The 25,230-nt window shown below is 43.1% G+C and overlaps 1 protein-coding gene across 1 annotated transcript in view; it reads left to right on the top strand.

Moving 5' to 3' along the window:
- smchd1 (structural maintenance of chromosomes flexible hinge domain containing 1) overlaps positions 1-25,230 on the top strand; it is a 62,258-nt gene that overhangs the window by 22,751 nt on the left and 14,277 nt on the right. Inside the window, 11 exon segments of the mRNA XM_036125166.1 lie at positions 3,847-3,939; positions 4,051-4,170; positions 4,274-4,418; positions 4,505-4,607; positions 4,781-4,853; positions 5,222-5,355; positions 11,890-12,015; positions 12,091-12,315; positions 12,409-12,551; positions 24,201-24,286; positions 24,388-24,506. Of these exon segments, the coding sequence (XP_035981059.1) occupies positions 3,847-3,939; positions 4,051-4,170; positions 4,274-4,418; positions 4,505-4,607; positions 4,781-4,853; positions 5,222-5,355; positions 11,890-12,015; positions 12,091-12,315; positions 12,409-12,551; positions 24,201-24,286; positions 24,388-24,506 (1,367 nt within the window).

Raw genomic sequence — 25,230 nt, 5'->3', positions numbered from 1 at the left:
ACAAATCTTTTAAGTAATGCAAGTACCTGATAGGTTTGTCAAAAATAATTGGTATTTGAAATAAAAGATAGTATAAAATGAATTATCCAATGCTACTGATTGGATGATTAATTTTATTGAATCATTGTCTCAAGTCATCTTTTCCTGTAACAGCTAAGGAAAAATAAACAAAGCTGTTTCGGCATTCTTTACTCCAGTGGCTGGATGCACAGAAGTGAGACTGCAACTTAGCTTCATTGTAGCAGTTTCTCTGATGCCAGTCAGGTCGTCCGCTCCACAGAGGACGAGAATTTCTCCATTGCTGTCCCAATTAAACAGCAAGAACTTCTCTGATTTTCAGAGAGGCACATTTTTACTCAGCTTATGGGTCTTTCGGGAAGAAGTGGTCTGTCGAGCAAAGCCTTTGTAGCACTGATGGAACCCTGCTGAGGGGGCGGATCCTTGGTGCCTGTAAAATTTATTTAGCTTTCAATTCAATCTGAGTTTTGTCCATGGTTCTGAAGGCATACCACAGTGCTGCTGTTTTTTTGTGTGGCAGAAGATGGTTCCCAAGTCATCTGCCAGACAATGTTTTCACTGAGGGTAGAGGCAGGCACCTGTAGGCCATGATGTTCTCAAATCATCCTAAACTCTTGTTGGGTTTAGTTTTGTTTAGTTGAAAACATGTGTTTTGTTTTGTCTTCTCACCCTAGCTGCTTTTAGCTGTATTGAAGGCTCCTGGGTCAACTTATTCCTGACTTCACTGCCTCTTTCTTATTTTTACATAGCTTCCCCAGATGTGAGGTGAAACATTGTTGTTATATGTGCAAAAGGTCTTGGTCTTTATAGACGTCTTCACAAAAACTGATGTATGATGACATAGTATCAGCATTCAAAGACTACCTCTCTACTGCCCCTCGCTTTACCAAAACAATGAGCTGCTGCTAGAATTTTGAAACTCTGCTAACATGTCGAGTACATCAAGAAAACAAGGCAAACATAAAAGTGTTGTTTGAAATGCATCACGGCAAACAACAAAGCATTGAACTTCGAAAAGTGACTGACATGACTAAATCTGTCAGACAAAAGAAACTAAATGCTGAACAATGCCACATGCTGGAGCTGCTAATACTACAAGCTAATGCTACGAGGGCATAAACAAGGCGTGTCCAAAGTGTGGTCTGGGGGCCATTTGTGGCCCCTCAACTGATTTAGTGTGGCCGCCAAAAGCAATTCTACAATTGGCCCAAATGCACAGCTGGTTGATTTGTTTCTAACAAGGACAAATTTCTGATCAGTTCTGTGTGAATGAATTATCAACTGGCCTTGCATTGTTTACTTGAATGCTGCCTGTTCTAAGTTGACTGAAGGATATTAGCTGTGCACAGAATATCATCGAAAGGTTTCTAGTCAGAACCAAAATGTGAATTAATCAGTGAATTAATTGCATGCTGGCCTACTTCTGATCTTGACCGAAACATGGCTCACCTCATCAATCCCGGACAACCCCGTTAGCCTGGAGGGGTTAGCTACTTTCCGCACCGACAGACACAAAGAACTCAGCGGTAAGACCCGAGGAGGCGGTCTCTGCGTCTACATCAATAACAACTGGTGTAAAAATGCTAGATTAGTCACAAGTTTTTGCTCTTCGGACATCGAGCTTATGATTATTAGCTGCAGACCTTTTTATCTGCCTAGAGAGTTCACTGTTGTCATCATCACTGCGGTTTACGTGCCTCCCAGTGCAAACACAAAAGAGGCCATGAGTGTTCTATATCAGACAATCTCTGAGATGCAATCTGCACACACAGAGGCGGTTTTCATCATTGCTGGGGATTTTAACAAGGCATATAGGAAAACTGTTCTCCCTCATTTCTACCAACATGTGGATTTTGCAACTCGGGGAGAGAACACTCTAGACTTAGTTTATACAAATATTAAAGGCGCATTCAAGGCAGCCCCCCGCCCCCACCTGGGCTCTTCAGACCATCTCTCTGTTATGCTAAATCCTGCATACAAGCCCCTGCTGATCAGAGCTAAACCTACAGTGAGGCAGGTGAGGGTGTGGACTGAGGGAGCCATGGAGGCGCTCCAGGACTGTTTTGAGTGCTCTGACTGGGACATGTTCAAAGCTGCTGCTACTTATGAGGACAAGATCGACATTGATGAGTAGACCATGACTGTGTCAGCCTACAATAACAAATGCATTGAGGACGTCAGCACCACCAAGACCATCATCACCCGAGCCAACCAACGACCCTGGATTATTTTGGAGTTTCGTTGAGCGCTAAAAGCACGGAACTCAGCCTTCAAGTCTGGTGACTAAACAGCACTCCAGCAGTGAAAGCTGTTCCCCATCAGGAAGAGGAGGTCCTCCGCCTTGACACTGCCGACGTGTGGAAGACTTTGAGAAGAGTCAACCCGCGGAAGGCCCCCGGCCCCGACAACATACCTGGGCGGGTGCTCAAGGAGTGTGCAGGTCAGCTGGCTGGTGTCCTCACAGACATTTTTAACACCTCCCTGGACCAAGCCACAGTACCAGCATGCTTTAAGTCTGCCTCCATCATTCCAGTGCCGAAGAAACCTCAAGTCACCTGTTTCAATGACTACAGGCCTGTTGCACTGACTCTCATCATGATGAAGTGCTTTGAACAACTGGTAAAGCAACACATCGTCTCCAGTCTCCCCCCAACACTCAAGGGCTGCGTCCTGAGCCCCCTGCTGTTTACCCTGATGACACACGACTGCGCTCCCAGGTTCACCACCAATCACATCGTGAAGTTTGCTGACGACACAACGGTGGTGGGCCTGATCAGGGACGACAATGACCAGGACTACAGAGAGGAGGTGGTGCAGCTGGTGGGCTGGTGCAGAGACAACAGCCTGACCCTGAACATGGAGAAGACAAAGGAGCTCATCGTCGACTTCAGGAAGAACCGGCCGCACCACGCTCCACTGCTCATCAACAACTCAGCTGTGGAGGTGATCAGCAGCACCAAGTTCCTGGGGGTGCACATCACGGACAACCTCACCTGGTCTGTGAACACCTCGTCACTGGTGAAGAGGACACAGAAATGACTGTACTTCCTGCGGAGGATGAGGAGAGCCCGTCTGCCACGTCCATCCTCAAGATCTTCTACAGAAGCACCATAGAGAGCATTCTGACCAGCTGTCTCTCTGTGTGGTGTGGAGGCTGCAATGCCTCCGACTGGAAGAATGTGAGAAGAGTGGTGAGGACAGCAGAAGGGATCATCGGGGCTCCTCTTCCCTCCATTAAGGACATTTCATCTGAGCGCTGCGTGGCCCGAGCCCGTAACATCATCAGGGACCCCACACACCCTACCATGGACTGTTCTCGCTGCTGCCCTCTGGAAAGAGGTCGCGCAGCATCCGCTGCAGGTCCACCAGGTTCTGCAAAAGCTTTTTCCCTGTTGCCATCAGACTGTTGAACTGCTGAAGCTATAAACTGGACTCTGTACCACATTTGTCCTGCATTGTATACATTTCAATTGCTGTACTGTGAAATCACTTTTGCACTATATCCTGTAGTTTTATCCTGTAACTTATTTTATTCTGAAATCTACTGCAATTCACTGAAATTTTCAAGCTGTATGCAAACGAAATTTTGTTCTGTACGCACTCTGTGCATACAAAATGACAAATGAAGTTGTCTAAGTCTAAGTCTATTTTCCAGCCAGAGTCTAAGTAATGCAAACAGGTTGTGTTTCATCTTATTCAGAAACCTAAAAATGTTGGAATAATTTTATTGGGAGTTGTAGCTTTAATCATTCATAATGATTATGTCAAACTTTTAACTCAATTTTATTTTTTATTTAGTTTATGGACTTTGTTTGTTTGTATACACAGGTGCTACAATGGACGAATCAATGGATGAAGAGGTTTTTACTATCATAGCCCCCTACGTAGTTAAACATAATGGACACTGGTTCAAAAAAATTGGTTTGTTTTAAATTTTTGTTTTCATTATCACTTGAGACTCCAATTTATATTTATATTTTTACACTTTTATTTATATTTCTTACTAATGGCAAGAGTTGTTATTCTCTCCAGAAAATTTGTCCCGCCTGGGGAAGTACACACTGACACTAAATGCTGTGGTAATTGAAAACGAAGCCACAGACTTCGGCGGCAGAGAGCTTCCAAGCTACGAGCACAAGTTTACAATCAAAGGTAAAATTAATTTGTGCCGACAGTTTGTAAATGACCAGATTAAGCTCCTTTCTTCCTCCCTTCATCCTTTAGCTAAACATTTGGGTGTTTTTTGTCCTTTTAGAGGGAAATGCTGAGAGCTTCACTGTTACTGAGTTGAGTCCCTCTCAGCACGTGGGAGTGCCATTTAACATTCCTCTGCAGATAAAAGATCGTTATGGCCATCCCACAAAACCTCCTCCTAAACTCCAACCTGTTCTTCAGTGCAGGTGGGTCATTAAACAGTATTTACAGTTTCTGTGTATCAGTACATTCTGTATTTTATTTTTATTCTCTCACTTTGTTGTTCTTTTAGTGGTCTGGAACTGAATTATGAGAAAACAACTTGCAGTGGGATCCTTTTAACCATTAACGGGGTCAAAGCCAAGGGAAGACTCCCACAGTATCAACAAGACAGGGTAATCAACTCATTGGATGGAACCTCACTGCAAGAAAAATCCTTTATTGCAACCAACATCATAACTGCAATATTACCAATGATATCGGCATTGCATGCTTTTCTAATACTGTATTATGCAGCCCTACCTTGAAGACATTCTATCAATTAATTATTAATATTGAATTTTTTCAGAGTTATGATCTGAATGTGATACTACCTGGGCTTAAAAATGATAAACAGACTGTCAGGATCATTTTTTTCCCTGGTAAGACGGTTTTTATTTCTTACTAACCAACAGTTTTAGTTAATTTCTCTCCTGATTGATTGATGCGCAATGGTTATATATTTTTTATTTAAATTTTTTTTAATTAAACTGAATATTTTTAAGTGTCATTTAAATAAAAATAGATCCAGAACACAAAATACTCCATAAATTAAAAAAGGTACACATGTTCAAAAAACACTAAATCCCATAAATTCTCACTTGAAAACAAAATTTTTCTCTTTGGCTCTTAACACATTGTGAGCAAATGTACTTTTTAGTTAGATTTTACTGTGCTATCTTAATATTGTTTAAACAGTAGTTTTTCACAAAGAGTGAAAAGATGGTTCTATTAATTGTTAAAATTTCAGGGAAGCCCCATTCACTTCATGTAAAATCTAAAACAAACCCAGTGGAGAATGGAAACCCGGTCAGTTTTGAGATTGAAGTCCATGATGAGGCTGGAAACATCACTGCCAACCCCAAACAGAAAGTTCACTGCAAGGTATGTGTTTGTCAATAAAATTATAACAATTTAGTTTTCGGGTGAAAAACTGTTATCTATTTCAGTTGCAACATGTGCAACCATCTAACATTCAAGTTGCCTTTTATACTTCTCCTTTTTGTACTCTTGATCGGTCTGTTCAACAGTGTTGCTGAGAACAATACTAATGCATAGGGGTTGAACTAAAAATATCATTACAAAATGGACATATGCTGACATTTGCCTTTAAATTCTATGTCATCCATTTTTTAACCTTTCAAATCCAGCTATAATAATAACAATAGTAATGCATTTTATTTTGAATGCACTTTAAGTATGACATCAAATCTCAAAGTGGCACAGATAATGTAAGGCAAGTTTATTTATAAAGCACTTTTCAGTAATAACATAATTCAAAGTGTAAAACCGGCAACAAAAATGAAACATAAAAACAACTAGGGAGAAGATTACTTTTTAAATAGCAAGTTCCTTTGTAAAAACATCCACCATATGCAGGGCTCTGGAATGGTCCAGGAGGGGGTTCCATAGATGGGGAACTGTGGCTTCAAAGGTTCTGTCGGCCATCGTTTTGAGTCGTGTCCTGGTCGGGACCAGACAGTGCTTTTGGCCTGAACGGGTCCGGGTTGATGTTTGAGGTGTGAGCAGTTCTGTGAGGGGCCACACTGTGCAGACAATGATGGGTGTGCATGCAGGAGAATCTTGTATTTTATACGGAGGTAGACGGGGAGCTAGTGCAGTGTGCAGAGGATGGGGGGAGGTGGGGCTGGGCTAGGTGCTTGTGTTTTTGCACCCTCATCAGGATCCTGACAGTGCTTTTCTGAACATGTTGGAGCTTTTGGAGGCTCTTGGCAGGACTCCCGATGACAAGTGCATTACAGTAGCCCAACAAGAATGATGTGGCTGAAATGGGTCAGGTTGGCAGAAGGTAAACTGGAAGGACTGATCTGGAGGTAGCCTGTTGACAAGATGGCCGAGGGGACTCTGTCTTCTGTAACCCCCAGTCGGTCGAGGCAGATGACCGTTCATACTGAGCCCGGTTCTGCCGGAGGTTTTCCTTTCTGTTAATGTGGATTTTTTCTTCCCACTGTCGCTTCATGCTTGCTCAGTATGAGGGATTGCAGCAACGCCATTTACAATGCAGACGACTCTCCCTGTGGCTCTACGCTTCTCCAGGAGTGAATGCTGCTTGTCGGGACTTTGATGCAATCAACTGGTTTCCTTACATAGGAAATTTTTGACCAATCTGTATAATCTGACCCAATCTGTATAATATGATTGAACTTGACTTTGTAAAGTGCCTTGAAATGACATGTTTCATGATTTGGCGCTATATAAATGAAATTGAATTTAATTTAATTGAAGTATGTAGATAGTGAAAAGGGTAGGACTAAGTACGGAGCCTTAAGGGACCCCAAGGGTGAAAGTAAAGTGACCCCAAGGCCACGCACTCGGTCTGTTCTGTGAGGTAGAAGTGAAGCCACCTGGTAATGTAATGACCAATGTAATGCTGGAAACAGGTGGAGGATGTGGTGTTCTACTATGTTGAATGTAACAGAGAGGCATGTATATGATTAAATATTGTCTCTGGCATTAGCAGACCCGGCTGCAGAAACAAATCACAGGGGGGGCATTCCATTTTTTCAGGGGGGCACACTTTTTCAAAAAACATTTTATATGCTTCAGGCTGAACAGTGGCTCTGTGACTACTCCTACAGTCCTGAGAAAGAAATTCTCAATAAAATCCCAAAATCTAAAAAAACAAACAAACAAAAAGCAACAGTGTATTCAATCTATCCAAATTAAAAAATTTCATCCCAGTTAGGCATCTTTTGAACACATTTAGCTGGAACAAAAATATCTTATGTAAACATTTGGGAAGCTTTTCACAACATTTGTTGGACTTTTATGAATAATTACCAACAAAATATATCAAAATAGTTGTCAATGTCCGGCAGAAAACTAAAACCACTAATAAAATGCCACCTCCTTGAACTCATTTATTGGTCAATTTATTTTTGAAATGAGTCGAATCGGAGATTATCAATAAATTATAGTTATAATAAATAATATTCATTATTTAGTTATAATAAAACAAGAAAAGAATAATCGTTAATTAAGTGTCACTATGAAATTGTATTGGTCAATGTAAACGCCCAAAGAGGGGTTGAGTTCTACTGATCAACCTAAAAATAATTCATGGCTGTGAAAGAGAAAAGTTTGATTGAGCTATACTCTGTAAGAAAAATTAAGTTTGTATTAAGGTAGATTTATTACTCATGTGGGGAAGCTGTTGATAATTTTTTTATTTTTTCCGGGTTGATATATCATGATTGTTAAAGGGATCTTGTGTGCTATTTGGTTGCCTGATTGTAAATTTTGTGCAGAGTTTTTTTTCTTTGCTTCAGCTTAGTTGTGCGCTAATGGCATGTTCTTATGTGTTTAATATTTCTGCGCTTTTAACAGGAGAGAGTTTGAGATTTGGGCTTGTTTTTTTCATTTAAGTTTGGCAGGTTTTATGCTGGTTTTGGGCTGGAAACTAACAGTGATATACAGCAGCTTGTAGAGCTGTGTCTGTCCTCAAAAGTCAAGCATAAACTACACGCTGATAAACATGAGCGCTGTTTGCCGGCTTAACACTGACTGAAGTAAAAATTCATACTGAAAGAGGTTCTGTAATTACAGCAGCAAGGAGAACAAGGACCAGAACAAAGCAGAATTACCTTCTGCCTGCAGTAACCCAAGTTTCGTCAGTTCAGCAGTTTTACTGCTTGGTTCTGCTCCTTGTGCTCCTAGCTGTTTAGCTAACCCTCCTAGCTAAATGTTTACTCCAGTGTTGACTTCAATGCTGACATTTCAAACAGAAATTAATAGTGCTGCTTCCAGCTCTCTCTCTTTTGCTTCGTTGTCACTTTTTGTAATTATTTGGTAATCAGACTGAATCTCCATCCCGTTCTACCGACACCTACAGTGACTACAGCAGAGCCACGGTGTCTCTCTGAAGGCTGAATGTCTGAACCAGCGACCCGCCCTTCTCCAGCTGTGATTGGCTAGCATGTTGCCTTCAATTGTTGATTTGATTGGTTGAATTGTATGATTGACAAATAAAAGACAGTACTAATAGAACTATGGCCACTCCAATGTAAAAAAAAAGAAAGGAAAAAAAAGACAGCTTCCAGTCCAGCGCGGGCACGGCCCCGGAGGGTGCTGGGGGTGCTGCACCACCCCCTAGTGGCGAGAGGGAGATTTAAAAAGAAAATTATTAAAAATACTTTGCACAATTTATACATTTCTTATGAGTATTTTGGGAAATGATTTTGACTTTTTTATTTTGCTATTACATATATTTGGATTTTAATTAAATTATTTTCAGGCCTAATCAACACAACTTCATGGAAGTTACGTTGTCATGGCAACGTCAAGCAAGCTAGTGGTCACCGAGTAAAAGGGTATCCCGCTCACGGCAGCAGACTAGTAATAGGCTTTTCGTATGAACTGTCAGGGGGCAACTTTCTTGCACTTGGATCAGTTTCTAAATAAAGCAGTGATCTCAAAACCCCAAGGTTCCCACGTTTTCACTTGCACATTAATAACTTATAGCCGATAGAAAATATAAACTGTTGCGCTCCGGTCCAAGAGATCACGTGATTTGAGTTTTGCTGCTCAGCCAATCATATTGGCGTATTTTCAGCCATGCGAGTTCAACCAGTTCATCGTGGCTGCGCCAATAAGGTGTTATATGCATCTGTTTCCAGACGAAGAAAGCCCAATAATAGCATTTTCTGGTGCCAGTTGGCAGAGATCTCGATGGCAAGGAAAAAGAAATAGCCCAGTCATACCTAGAGACAAATTTAAGAAAGACTTTTCAAATCTACGTTGTTATAGTGTTATTGTAAAGTTTAATTAATATTGCATATATTCACATGAGAACTGATTATGTCTATGTGTTACAGACACTGGTTGCGTGCACTGAAGTGTATATGACAATAAAGTAGTGAATCTCAATTCACAGCACCCCCTGTTCAAAATTACTTTCTGCGGCCCCCCAACGCCAGCCCATGCTGCCGGGTCTGGGCATTAGTATTCCTTTGTTATGAAAATTAATTGTTTTCCAACCCAGAAGAAAGATGCTTGCCTTTACTGTAACATCGCCTCTCCCCATGTGGGTGCAGCCCATTTTATGATGTCGCCCTAGAGCCACTGCAGCATGCAAACCTAACCCCCAAATTGCACATCCTCGGTGACTGTTCCATTCACATATATGCACGTCCGGCCGTCGGAGCGACTATGTTGGTATTTTAATGAGAACCATTCCACATTCTCCATGACTTCTCCAAATGTCAACATCAGTGAAGAAGCTCTCCGTCGTTCACCATCAAAATACGGAACATGTCTATTTTATGCTCTGTTACGCTCCATCAGACTCCAGTCAGAGAGAAATAGCCCACTATTTTCTACTGAAATTCCTTTAAAATAATGGTGACATGTTGAAATTAAGTATAGGCAGAAGTTCAATTGAAGAAACTGAATTACTTACCTCCGTCCAATCAGAGCCTCATCCGGCAAGCCAATTAGCTTTGAACCGCACCTCCACGAAGCCCAATTAGCATCCTGAGTTCATCTTAAAATAAGATCTTCAAATCCACGTCTCAGTCAGCTACCCAGCTAAGCGCAAGCAATGGTTGCGCAATGTCTGATTTGGACTCAGATGACCCTGATTCAACCCACCTCCATCCCCTTCTCCACCATCATAGCCAAGCTCCATCTGGCTTTCCTATGGTACTCCTTCAACCTAGTCCCTATCAGAGTGTAATTCTTCCCGGACTCTTATGGAATTCCCTGTCACATCTCAATCGGTCCGATAGATGACCGCCATGTTAAGCCTGCTTCTGCCAGAGGTTTCTTACCAGAGGGGAGTTTTTCCTCTCCACTGTCGCTTCATGCTTGCTGATCATGGGCAGGTTCATGCAAACCTGTATTTATCCAAACTGGACATCTATTTTTCTGGGTTCCTGAGTAGTATCAGCTCTCGCAGTCTACTGGAACACGCCAATACAGCTCAAACAGATCGTCTCGCCAACCAGCAGTCTATGGACTGAGCTAACCTTGTCTATCTCCACTCCACTACCAGTTTTAGGCCTGGGGGGAAACATCCCTGTTCTCATACACCTGCTTCTGCATGTTAAAGTATAATTCAGCGTAAATGTTTCCTGCCAAGGTCTGAGCGCCAAAGTCTTAAAATATCATATCAACAAAATTCTTCTAATAATCTTTTCTTTCCGTGTGAGTTTTTCAGATTGAAATGTCAATTAGCTTAAGCTAAAACACAATTAAATGATTTTGAATTCAAAACATATAAGTTTTTGGTGGCCAATGTTCTCACCCATATTTGATGATAAAGTAAAAATGTGCCGCGCTGATGTATAATCAGCAACAGAGAACTTTTCAGACACTGTAGATTTTTCTACCATGCAATCTTTCCTAATAACTAAAAGCCACACATCTGAATATGGAGCATCTTTAATTTTCTACACCATTGCTGAGAAATTGTATTTTACGTATCCCATAAAGATGTGTGGAAGGCCGAGATTACAAAACTTGTATCATGCTTAAACAATTTAGATCATTAAGCGGTCAAAAATTAATCACTCTCAAGTATTATGAGATAAATCAACAGGAGTTGATTTAAATTTAATACTGACAACATATTTACTTATATGTACTGTCTAATTAATTTCAAGCCAAATAACGACAAATACATAAAAATACATGTATGGCACACATATTCTATACTACTAGTTTTGGTTCTACAGCCTAATTCTGACTCTGATATCTAAAATACCTTGGTGGAAAGAAAAAGGAAGGATGTGATTTAAAGTTTCAGAGCCACATTGAGGGGTCAGATTGTGCATCTAGAAAGTGTTACTTTATCATTATTTAGTACATATTCAGATAAAAGCATTAAAAAATTAGTCTACAAATGTGGAGCAATGGTCTTGTTGCTGATACAATACTTAAAATCAGGTTTTTGTGCTTTACATATGGATGGAAAAAAAGATAAATACTCAATAGACCTGGGAACTTGCCTAGGACTAAACTTGACTGCAAAATGGTTGTTACTCCTCCTTGAATAAGGGATATCTATCTATCTATCTATCTATCTATCTATCTATCTATCTATCTATCTATCTATCTATCTATCTATCTATCTATCTATCTATCTATCTATCTATCTATCTATCTATCTATCTATCTATCTATCTATCTATCTATCTATCTATCTATCTATCTATCTATCTATCTATCTATCTATCTAAAAGTGAATTTATTATTTTCCCCATGGGGACATTTTCATTGCTGCCAGCATAAAAACATGGAAAAACACAATTACTCTAAATCATCGGTAAAAAAAAAGAGAGAGTAAAGAAATAGGACTAGACTTGTCATTGCTAACATGATTCTAGCTATGTAACCTACACAAATACATTAACATTCTTTGTCTTTCAATATGTCTCCTGTTCTTCTTTTGACTTTCAGATTTCTGGGCTGCTGTCAGTGATGAAAGACTGCAGCACAGGAAAAATTGTACTTGACACAAAGCCTATAAACCAGAAAATTGTCAATGGAGAGCCACAAATGCTCAAAGCTACATTTGACTTGCCTGTAAGTTGAGGAAAAAATGTCCCAGCAGTACCCTCTGGTTCAAAGTTTGCTCATCCTCTCCATGCTTTCTGCTAGAGTCATCAGCAGGTTGCACCAGTAACAACAGAGCTGATGGTCACGCCCAGCAGTCGGATCTCTCGGATGGAGCTCTTCTACCAGGATGAGGAAAAGCTGGAGTTCAGGAACAATGAAACGATAAAGTGGCAAGCTGGGGAGGTGCTGAAGAACCTTTTTTATAAGCTGTATGACGAGGCTGGAAGAGAGGTCCCAATTACTGCTGAAATAGCCTCCCATATTGAGGTATGTTGGCCTGAATTACTGTTTACCTTTCTTGTGTTATTTTAATTTTAAAAATGCCAATGCGATTTATTTTGTGATTTGTTTGTGTTTAAGGTTACGTGGGGAAAAAATATTGATCAGAGAGATTTCCCAAAGGGCAGGCTACCAGATCTACAGGTTCCCACTCATGTGGATGAGGAGCATTTCTGCCAGGTCTCCTACCTGGACAAGAACGTCTCCTCCTGTTTCAAAATCATGTAAGCTCAGCTGTGATTTTGTGTTAAGTAAAAGACCTTCCAGGTTGTACAGCAATGGAGTACATTGAGGGGAAGTTTTGTTACTCTGTGAAAAGAAGAAAGAGAAAATTTTCTTTTAGTTTTCCCAAAACTATTGTAATAACTAAGCCGGTATTGTGTACTAGCTTGTCTCATGGGTCTAATTAAATTTGACTCCTTTAATTGTCAGTGCATTCATCTGGGTTGTATGGAGGACCAAGTCTTCCATATTTAAAAATAAATACAGAAATAAATAAATGCTCAATAAATAAATATGCATACAATTATGTGCCACCAAAAAAACAATAAACAAATAAATGTGGATAGAAAATAAATTATACAGTGAGACAAAATGTATATATCTCCTTTAATTAGCCACTTTATTTATTAATTACTTATTTTTTAAATATTTATTTATGTGCATGTTATAATATTTTTGTCTGTTTTATTCTTTCTTTGTATTTTTTTTACCTATTTATTTCTCTGATGCTATTTATTTCTGCCTCTCCTTTTTACATTTCTGTTTGTCCTTTTTACATTTCTGTCTGTCCTTTTTACATTTCTGTATGTCGTTTTTACATTTCTGTCTGTCCTTTTTACATTTCTGTTTGTTGTTTTTACATTTCTGTCTGTCCTTTTTACATTTCTGCCTGTTCTTTTTACATTTCTGTATGTCGTTTTTACATTTCTGTCTGTCCTTTTTACATTTCTGTTTCTCATTTTTACATTTCTGTCTGTCCTTTTTACATTTCTGTTTGCCGTTTTTACATTTCTGTCACACTTTTTACATTTCTGCCTGTCCTTTTTACATTTCTGTATGCATTTCTGCCTCATTATGCAAATAAGTCTTAAGGGCTCAACTTCTTCCCATTGGTTGGTTAGCATTTTCCTGCGTCGGTCAAATCTACATGGCTTTTCCCCGCACTAAAGCATTGTTTAGTAATGTCAAACTCAGCAGGCAGACGTTCAGTGTCCGACCTCTTAAGGGAAGCTACTAATAGACTGGAAGAATTAGAACGCTGTACATTTTGGATCTGAAATGTTTTTCGGTGGTTTCAGATTCGGCTTTCCAGATCAATAACTCATCGGCGGATGATTTATTCTACAAAACAGACACCTCTCCGCAACCACCGCAAGGCAGACACTGAGCTACAACCGTAGTTTCCTCAAAACGAGTCTTAGTCCGTGGGCCAGAATCTGTGGGACGTCTCCTTAAAAAGTTTCGTATGAACTGTCAGGGGGCAACTTTCTTGCACTTGGATAAGTTGCTACACATAGCAGTGATCTCAAAACACCAATGTTCCCACATTTTCACTTGCACATTAATAAGTTATTGCTGATAAAAAATCTAAACTGTTGCACTCCGGTCCAAGAGGTCACGTGATTCAATTTTTGCTGCTCAGCCAATCAGATCGTTGTATTGTCAGCTGAGTGTGTTCAATGTGTAAGGTGTTGTGAACATTTGTTTCCAGACAAAGAAAGCCCAATAATAGCATTTTCTGGCGCCAGTTGGCAAAGATCTTGATGGCAAGGAAAAAGAAATAGCCCAGACCATCCATCATCCATTTTCTAACACGCTTATCCCTGCTGGGTTCGCGAAGGTTGCTGGTGCCGATCTCCAGCTGTCAATGGGCGAGAGGCGGGGTACAACCTGGACAGGTCGGCAGTCCATCACAGGACAGAAATAGCCCAGACCTGCTGCGCTAGGATAGCACAGCCAAACGACTTATCCCTGGCAGAATTTGGATCTGCAAATGTACAAACAGAAATGTAAAAAGGACAGGCAGAAATAAATAGCATCGGAGAAATAAATAGGGCAAAAAAAATACAAAGAAAGAATAAAACAGACAAAAATATTATAACATGCACATAAATAAATACTTAAAAAATAAGTAAGTAATAAATGAAGTGGCTAATTAAAGGAGATATATACATTTTGTTTCACTATATAATTTATTTTCTATCTACATTTATTTGTTTATTGTTTTTTGGTGGCACATAATCTATCTATCTATTTTTATATATATATATATATATATATATATATATATATATATATATATATATATATATATATATATATATATATCAGTGACATGCAGTCAGAGGAGGCAAGTGAGGCCAGGCCTCACCTGTCATCATGGAAAGAAAGAAAATATATAATGATGATAACATAATATAAATAGTGATTCATTCAGTAATTTGTAATAAAGAGTTAAATTTTCATCTAATTTCATCAATTTTGATCATATTTTCTTCAAAATCGCAGCGAGCTTGGCCTCCCATGGGATTGCGCAATCCCATGTTAACTGCGCTGGCTTCCATTCCGTGAATGCATCTTCCTGTCTCTAGATCATGTTAATAGACATGGTATTCAAAAAGTTATGACCTGATTTTCCACAATTTAATGTAAGTGGATTACAAATGGTGTTTTGGTCATCATACTGTGTGAAGGTAAGATGTTTTTGTGCTGCTGCGCGATCATAAACGGCAAAGAAGTGGTTGTAGGTGAGGCCGGCAGTTCCTTGGCCTCTAGGCAGGGGGCGCTCAGGGAGCACCGCTCGCGATCCCAAACTGTAGAGCAGGGGTCACCAACATGGTACCCACAAGCCTGTTCAAAAAAGTAGCACAGTCGTCCAGTGAGCTGCATCTAAAGAGTTATTTTATTCAGTTGCTCTTCTTTTTAATCATACTTGTATTTATACAGATTTAAAAATGCCTAAAGCATTAAAACATGTTTTATTACCTAAAGTTAAGGTAGACATGGACTCTTGTAGTTCAAAAGTCGGTATAGGTAGCCCTTCGTATGACACGGTACCGATGAAGTAGCTTTCAGTTTCAAAAACGTTGGTGAACCCTGCTGTAGAGTGACAGCAAGTTATGGATTTAATATTAGCGAGTTTTGCTAAACAAGTAAAGCGCTAAAAAGACTCTAAACATACAGCCTGAACATGACTGATCAAGGAAGGCTTTCCTCCCTGGCAGTGAGCTCCACTGAGACTGATAGAGTTTTAAAACTGAAGAAGATAAAGAGAACTTTTACCGGAAAGTGGCCGCTATTTTTGTTCAGAAAGAGCGCTGCATGGACTTAAATTATAAGTAGAGGTAAGACAGCGATAATTATTCATGTTTTGTTTTTGTAATTAAATGTGTGTAATGGGGTTATAGTTTTTCAATGTGTTACAAATGCAGAAATCCATTATAACTCATAAACTGTTGCCAATCAGATGACAAATAATTTATTATCTTTTCATCAAAGAATCATTATTTTTCCATGCATCTTGGGAAATTGATTTGGCTCAATCAGTCTCCTTCAGCACTTTGCAATTAGTCTACTCTGTAGAGTATATATATTTCTAAATCTGACTCTGATGACGTCAGTGCCTGACCAGCTATGAACCCTACCGCACGACGTCACTGATCATCATCATCAGGGGTTAAAGTTCTCCAGACGAGGTTTTGCTGCTAACACTTTATTTTAGGACGAACAGGACGGGACAGATTGCACTCCGCCGGTCACTCTACTTAACTCTACTGTCACATTCAATATAAATCAATCCTATGTGTTAAGATTTTGACAGAACGGACCCACACGCAACCACTCAGAAAAAAACGGTTTCTTTTAATTAGAGCAGTAAAGGGTTTAAGTACAGCGGGGAGTACGGTTCTCCAGGGGGTAGGGCGCAGGAACGTGGATGGAAAGCGCGGACCAGGGGGACTAACCCAGGCGACCCGGGAACGACTGACTCGAGACCCAGAGGAGGAGGGCACCGGCCGGTGAGCAACCAACTGGGAAGAGGATGGTGAGCCGCAGTGGCAGCGTCCGGGAGGGGAGAATCGGTCACGAGCCCAGCTGGCTGAAGATCAGCAAGGTGAGTGAACCTGAAAGGAAACACAGAAAAGGGATTAGCGCAAGGGAGAAACACCAGGGAAATATTTTGTCTGGACGCAGGGAGCTCTAGGAGAATCAGCGGCACCAGGATGAATGCAGCAGACGATCCAGTGATGAGTGGTGAGATCGACCGGGTTTTTATCTTGCGTGTGATGAAGATGATGAGTCTCAGGTGTGAAGGTGGCAGAAGGCGGTGGCTTGGCGGAGGATGGTTCCAGAACGCAGGGAAGAGAACTGTAGGGAGGGGCGAGACATAGGGCCAAAGAAAATAACACAGAACATGCTGAGATAAACAGAGAGAAAACAGGACACTCACCCCTGCTGTGCTGCCACCGTAACAGGACCCCCCCTCAACGGACGCCACCAGGCGGCCAACCGGGCTTGTCAGGGTGAGTCCGGTAAAAGTCCCAGATGAGGGTTTTATCCAGGATCTGGGAGGCGGGGACCCAAGAGCGCTCCTCCGGCCCATAGCCGGCCCAGTCCACCAAATAACGGTAACCCCGGCCCCGGGGGGCGCACATCCAGGAGACGGTGGACCTTGTAAGCTGGATGACCGTCGATCAGGAGAGGAGGGGGTGGAGTAGGTTCAGGAACCGAATGGGGACTGGATGACACGGGCTTCACCTGGGAAACATGGAACACCGGTGGACATGGAAATGGGGGGGTCATTTTAGCCTGACAGCGCGGGGGTTGATTATCTTGTCAATTGGGTATGGTCCGATGAACCGGGGGGAAAGTTTTTTGGAAGAAGTCTGGAGAGGCAGGTCCCTAGCTGACAGCCAGACCATCTGACCCGGGTGGTAGTCAGGAGCAGGGGTTCGGTGACGATCCACTAGGCGCTGATTGCGCTCGGCTGTACGCTGCAGTGCAGCTCGGGCTTCGTTCCACACACGGTGGCAGCGGCGTAGGTGGGCCTGCACAGATGGAACTGCAACTTCTCTTTCCAGGGAGGGAATAGGGGGGGTTGAAAAGCCATAGCGCAGGTGAAAAGAGTCATCCCAGTTGTGGACGAGACCTGGGAGTTATGGGCGTACTCGACCCACGGGAAGTAGGTTGACCAGGAGGAGGGATTCCGGGAAGCCACACACCTCAGTGCAGCCCCTAGGTCCTGGTTGAGCCTCTCTGCTTGACCGTTGCTTTGAGGGTGGTAGCCTGACGAGAGGCTCGCGGTGGCACCAAAGGCTCGGCAGAACACCTTCCAGACCTGGGCCGTGAACTGGGGGCCGCGGTCGGAGACAATATCTAGGGGGATTCCATGTAGCCGGAAAACGTGGTTTACCAAAAGGCGTGCCGTTTCCAGGGAGGAGGGTAATTTAGGTAGGGGGATGAAGTGAGCTGACTTGGAGAAATGGTCCACGATGGTGAGGATTATGGTGTGACCATTGGAGGAAGGGAGACCAGTAACAAAATCTAGGGCAATGTGGGACCAGGGGCGACTGGGGACCGGTAGTGGGCGTAGGAGACCAGCAGGTGGTCGATGGGAGGACTTAGCCCTCACGCAGGTTTGGCAGGCAGCCACAAAGCTGCGACAGTCCTTCTCCAGGGTAGGCCACCAGAAGCGTTGCCATAGAAGAAACAGCGTCCGTGCCATCCCTGGGTGACAGGCAAACTTGCTGACATGAGCCCATTGTAGCACTTGGGAACGGGCGCTGGCGGGGACATATAGGCGATTCGGGGGGCCGTTGCCAGGGTCTGGTTCAGTGGACTGAGCACGGCGCACAAGGGACTCCACCTCCCAGACCACTGAGGCGATGAGACAGGTGGGAGGTAGGATGGGGTCCGAGGAATCTAGGGAAAGATCTGTGGAGTGGATGCGGGACAGGGCGTCGGGTTTTTGGTTCTTGGAACCGGGGCGGTAGGTGAGGGTGAAATTAAACCGGGAGAAGAACAGACCCCAACGGGCTTGGCGGGGGTTGAGTCTTTTGGCAGCCTGGATGTAGGACAGGTTTTTGTGGTCAGTCCAAATGACAAAGGGTTGCTCGGCACCCTCCAGCCAGTGCCTCCACCCCTCCAAAGCCAGTTTAACAGCCAGCAGCTCCCGGTCACCTATACTATAATTTCTCTCGGCCGGGGAGAGGCGGCGAGAGAAATACGCGCAGGGGTGTGTCTTCTTATCCACCGGGGAACGTTAGGACAATGTGGCTCCGACTCCGCAGTCCGAGGAGTCAACCTCGACTATAAATTGGAGAGCTGGGTCGGGTGTAGCGAGCACGGGCGCGGAGGTAAACTTTTCCTTTAAGGTCTCAAAGGCAGCGTTAGCGTCCGGGGACCAGACAAACGGCACCGATGCAGAGGTGAGACGAGTGAGAGGGGCCGCTACCGAGCTGTAATTGCGGATGAACCGCCTATAAAAATTAGCAAACCCAAGGAAACGTTGCAGCTGTTTCACTGAGGATGGGGTGGGCCACTCCGCGACTGCGCGGATTTTCTCCGGGTCTGCCCGGAGACGGCCTTTCTCCACAATGAACCCAAGGAACGGCAGGGAAGAGGCATGAAAAATACACTTCTCCGCCTTGAAAAAAAGACTGTTCTCCAGGAGGCGCTGGAGAACGAGGCGGACATGTTCTCGGTGCTGGGTGAGGTCCTCGGAAGAAATAAGGATGTCGTCTAAATAAATAAAAACAAAGCGCTGGAGAAAATCACGGAGGACATCGTTAACCAAACACTGGAACACGGCTGTGGCGTTGGTCAGCCCAAAAGGCATGACCAGATATTCATAATGGCCCAGCGGTGTATTGAACGCAGTTTTCCACTCATCACCTTGGCGGATGCGCACGAGATGGTAGGCATTCCGCAGGTCTAATTTGGTGAAGACAGTGGATTTAGCAAGGGAATCGAAGACTGAATCTATGAGAGGGAGAGGATATTTATTCTTTACAGTTATGGCGTTCAAACCGCGATAATCTATACACGGGCGGAGTGTCTTATCTTTCTTGGGCACGAAGAAGAAACCGGCAGCGAGCGGGGAGGACGAGGGACGGATTATGCCGGCGGCTAAAGAATCGTGAATATATTGCTCCATAGCCTCCCGTTCGGGGCAAGATAGGTTGTACAATCTCCCAGACGCTCCCGGGAGAAGGTCGATCGCGCAGTCATAGGGGTGGTGGGGGGGGAGCAAAAGTGCCAGGTCCTTGCTAAAAATCTGCAATAAATCATGATATTCCGGCGGTACGCTGGATAGATCCACGGGGGGCGGTGCCGAGGAAGCTGGGGAGCTCGGGGAGCGCGCGGAGAGCAAACAAGACACATGGCAGGCGGTGCTCCAATTACGGACCTCGCCGCTACTCCAGTCAACATTGGGATTGTGCTTAACTAACCACGGAAGTCCCAGGACCAAGGGAGCGTTTGGAGAGGAGATTAGGTGGAACGAAGTTGTTTCGCGGTGATTCCCTGAGGTAACTAGCATTAAGGCGGGAGTGCGGTGGATGATCACGTAGGAGGGATTTCCATTTAAGCCGGAAGCGCGGAGAGGGGCGTCTAGGTGAACAAAGGGTATTGCGAGCTGACGGGCGACCTCTTGATCGAGGAAGCTCTCATCCGCACCGGAATCTATTAATGCGCCCAGCGGTTGGTCAATCCCCTCCCAGGAGATGGTAGCATTTAATAATTTTCGGGGAACCAGGGGAGATAAACGGCTCGCTCGAACCTCCACTGCTACGGGCGAGCCTACTCTTTTAGGCGCTGCGGACAGGACCGTAAATAATGACCGGGATGGCCGCAGTATATACAGACTCCCTCCAGGAAGCGGCGCTCACGCTCGCGCGGTGACAGTTTGGCCCGACCCAGCTGCATGGGGTCCTCCGTGGAGGGACCAGGGCTCGGCATGGGGTCCTCCGTGGAGGGACCAGGGCTCGGCATGGATCGTAACCCAGAACTGCGAGGAGGTGTAAGGCCGCTGGGAGAGCTTAAAACTGCAGGCTGAAGAGAAGTGAGACCAGAGGACTGTACTGCTGGACGAGCAGAGGGAGTCATGCGCGTTGCGCGCTCTCTGCCTCGCTCGCGCAAAAGATTGTCAATCTGAGTGGCTTTCTTAACCAGCTCATTAAACTCTATAGGCACGCCCTGAGCGGCTAGGTGATCTTTAACATCATCGCTCAGGCCACAGAGGAAAAGATCTCGGAGAGACTTAGTGTTCCACCCGGAACGAGCAGCGAGAATGCGGAAGTCTACCGAGTACTCCGCTACGCTGCGGCCCCCCTGTCGCGTCGGCGTGTCGCTCTCCCTTACAGGGCAATCGAACACCTGCCGAAGCTCGGTGGCAAACGGCGAGTAAGAGGAGAGGACCGGCGAGGAAACCTCGCTGACTGCCGCGTACCAGGCCAGTGCGTCGCCGCGGAGCAGTCCGGCGACGTAACACACCTTGGACTCGTCGGTTTGAAAAGTGACAGGCTGTCTTTTAAACACCAGCTCGCACTGGACTAGGAACCCCTCGACCGTCCCCATAACCCCAGCGAATTTATCCGGCATCGCTACGGGTGTTTCGGTGAAGACTACAGGAGGAGAAGTGGGAGGTTCCGGGGCAGGAGCGGGCGCGCGGAGGCGGGACACCTCGGCGGCCAGTTCGCGCAAGGAGTCAGTCAGGGACTGGATGTGATCTGCCTGCTGTTGGAGGCGCGCGCCCTGGGCCGCGACAGCGCAGGCGACCTCATGCGTGGAGGGAGGAGTCGAGGGCGGAGGGTCTGAGTGGGCTGGGTCCATGTTTGACTGGATCGTTCTGTTAAGGTTTTGACAGAACGGACCCACACGCAACCACTCAGAAAAAACGGTTTCTTTTAATTAGAGCAGTAAAGGGTTTAAGTACAGCGGGGAGTACGGTTCTCCAGGGGAGAGGGCGCAGGAACGTGGATGGAAAGCGCGGACCAGGGGGACTAACCCAGGCGACCCGGGAACGACTGACTCGAGACCCAGAGGAGGAGGGCACCGGCAACCAACTGGGAAGAGGATGGTGAGCCGCAGTGGCAGCGTCCGGGAGGGGAGAATCGGTCGCGAGCCCAGCTGGCTGAAGATCAGCAAGGTGAGTGAACCTGAAAGGAAACACAGAAAAGGGATTAGCGCAAGGGAGAAACACCAGGGAAATATTTTGTCTGGACGCAGGGAGCTCTAGGAGAATCAGCGGCACCAGGATGAATGCAGCAGACGATCCAGTGATGAGTGGTGAGATCGACCGGGTTTTTATCTTGCGTGTGATGAAGATGATGAGTCTCAGGTGTGAAGGTGGCAGAAGGCGGTGGCTTGGCGGAGGATGGTTCCAGAACGCAGGGAAGAGAACTGTAGGGAGGGGCGAGACATAGGGCCAAAGAAAATAACACAGAACATGCTGAGATAAACAGAGAGAAAGCAGGACACTCACCCCTGCTGTGCTGCCACCGTAACACCTATGTGTCCCCACCTCTAGCTCATTGACTGCTGGAGATGGTTAACAGCCCCTCTACGACCTTCTTTGTTACAGAAAAGCGTAGGTGGAATAATATTTATTTATTTTAAAAAATTTTTTTTTAACTTTTTCCGAATCAGACCCAGTCAAACCGGGACATCGTTTCACATTCCGACCCTCCTTCTTCTTCTTAAAAAAAAAGCGCGTCATGCTAAATTAGCCGAGCTACAGTGTTACTCTTTCAGTTTTAAATAAAACATAACAGCAACAGACACACTTACCGAGGGAAGTTGTTGTCAGCTGTTTTATGCACTGAACTTTCTGACCTGCTGGTTTACATAAATCCAAAGAAAACCTTTGACTACCGCTACTTTCATTCATGCATCTGTGGTCAGTTTGAGATTTTCTTTTAAAAGTTAAAATGATTGAACACCGATAAACCTCAGACTGGTAGATTTCCGCTTTGCAAAGACCCGCCCTACTCTCCTTCTGATTGGCTAATGTCCTAGCTCTGCCAGATTTCATTGGTTAAGCGCAGCTTCTGTTTAAAATCTTGAATAAAAAGTCTACACGGAACATTTTGCGCTCATTTTCCAAATGACAAAAGTCCCTCACAGCGACGGAGAGCTTTAAACCCCTGATAATATTACTTATTCAGATCAAAAGGGGGAGGAATGTATCCCCCCAGGGATAAAACACGAATGACCAGAGGGGGGGACGTCACAACCAGAGGGGGGGAAAATCCCCCCCATCCCCCCAGCAAATCGCACCCTGTATATATATATATATATATATATATATATATATATATATATATATATATATATATATATATATATATATATATATATATATTAGTGCTGTCAATTTTTTTTTATTGCAATTAATCACATAACTTCAGTAGTTAACTCGAGATTAATTGCAAATTTATCTCATATTTTTTCTTTTTATTTCTGAAAGTGTAAAAGCCTGTTTGGGCATTTTAATATGCAATTTTGCAACAAATGACACTAGTAAAAACATGCTTGTTCAAATAATATATATTTTTTTATTTTCAAGCACTTACAATGTGTAAACAAATGAATATTTCATGCAGAAATACTTTTTTTCGCCTCTCAAACAAAGATAGACATGGTATTAAGCATTTACATATACTAATTTTACATTTTAATAAAGTCACTAGTTATTAATTTTTTCACTCCCTCACACACACATCTAATCCTGAGCTTTTACACCAACAACAATAATTTCTTTGTGTATTTTTGCATGCTGTTTATATTCGCATTCAAACAGTTTAAAGCCTGGAAAAGGGTTTAAAATTTCCAGGTCATTCCAGAGTCTTACACTTTGCTTGCAACTGGGGCAGAAGCCTAATACCCTTAAAAAATAACTGTTTAGCACAATTTCATGTGCTGACACTGTAACTCATGAAATTTACAAACGACTTTAGAAAAATGAGGCCCAAAGTCGCATGAAATAAGTCCGGAGAGTGCTGCGGAGAAAAAAACATTAACACGCGTTAAAAAAATGTCAACGTTATGTTCTAACAAAGTTAACGCGCTAAACCTGACAGCCCTTATATATATATATATATATATATATATATATATATATATATATATATATATATATGCCCCTATGGGTATATCATCAGGACCTTTTCAGTGGCTTCCATGCTTCATTACTTCATTAGCAATCTTTGTCACTTCTGCTCTTTGTCTTCTCACATTTTCATCATACATCAACCCTTCAAAGTACTCCTTCCAGTTTCCTATCACACATTTTCACCTCTCAGTACATTTGCACCCTGGTCCATAATCACCCTAACCTTCTGAACATCCTTTGCATCTCTTTTTCTCTGCCTCACCAGCCTTTATAAGTTCTCTCCCTCCTTTCTGTCCAACCTATCATGTATAAATCACTGTATGGTCCTGTACTCCTGGGGACTCTACTCTGTCTTCACAGTGTTCCTCTTCTTCTTTGCTGATTTCTTTTTCTGACCACACTCCTGGACATCCTTGTTCTACCACCCAGTCTCCTTGCCAGCTTTCCTTCCAGAAGAAATACAAAGTACTCTCCTACCTGGTAGCATTACCTGTATTTGTCCAGTCATCTAAAGTACCTCCTAGACACCCGGAGCCTGTCTGGATTCCTACTTGGAAGCCACATAGCTTTCTTCCAAACACATTAACCTTTGGTGTAAAAAAAAAAAGAAAAGAGAAGGAAGAATAAGAAGAATATTATTTCTCATTGTGGATATTTGTTGCACTCCATAATTGTTCTCAACAAATTATGTGAGTACTTTATACTTTTCATATAGTGTTTTCTTTTCTATTAAAATGTACATCCTCCATTTTGTTTACAGACCTTTGCCCAACGAACCAGCCCGGCTAAAAGCAACTCCTCTGCAAAATGCAGTGAAGCTTGGTGAAACTTTATCTGGAAACATCAGTGAGCTCAAACTTGGTCATTTAAAATATATAGTTTTAGATTTTGTAATACTGACCTTAATGTTTTTTTTGTGTGTGTTTTTTTTTTTTTTTTTTGTAAAGAGTTAGAACTCATGGACAAGTATGAAAATATAACAAGGAAGCTCACTGCCACTTGTACAGAATCCTTTTCTGTGGAAGCTGAGGGTCTTGACAAAACGAACATCAGCTTCAAATGGATGGTAAGGACAATAGTTCTTGAACTGAAATTCAAACAAGGGTTTCATTCAATCTGTTAAATTGTTGTTACACCTTACATTGTAATGTAATTTGTTTCCAAGGTAGAATGAAAATGCAACATACCACTTATGTTTGATGCAGAAATTTGAATTTGTTGTGGACTTTTCTTTTATCTAAAAAGGGTTAAAATAAACATACAGTTTTAAATATGTATTCATTATGTATCCATACAGCCCAACTGATATTGTTATAAATTGCATAAAAAGCCTCAGAGAAACCCCAAGACTTCAACCAGCTTCTTGCATAATTCTGGTTGGATATTGGGCCACTCTTTTTGGCACAACTGAAACAGATAATTTAAACTGGATGCTTTAAAGCTTTTAAGCACAGTTCATATATTATGGGTTGAGGTCGGGGCCATCCTCGTACCTCTATATTAGTTGGCTTAGACATTCCTGAAACAATTTTTAGTATGCTTAGGATCATTGTTACATTGACACAACGCCATGAATTTAACTAATGCAGAGTTGTTTCTGGTTTATTTTATCCGTCTTTGTGTAAAGGGTGGTGTTGAACCGCCGTTATATTTATACCTACTTAATATTTTTGATTAGATGTGTGCAACACAACCAGGATATGATTATTGTAGCTGACCCACACTTTAGTTGCCAGCATGGAAGGATGCCATTTGTCAGACCCACTAGAAGGTCAGGTAAGAGACTCAGA

Source organism: Fundulus heteroclitus, chromosome 21 (assembly GCF_011125445.2).
Source record: "Fundulus heteroclitus isolate FHET01 chromosome 21, MU-UCD_Fhet_4.1, whole genome shotgun sequence".
Lineage (NCBI taxonomy): Eukaryota > Metazoa > Chordata > Actinopteri > Cyprinodontiformes > Fundulidae > Fundulus > Fundulus heteroclitus.
The sequence above is the reverse complement of the archived record's forward strand: the minus strand, read 5'-3'. Positions and strand labels throughout refer to the sequence as shown.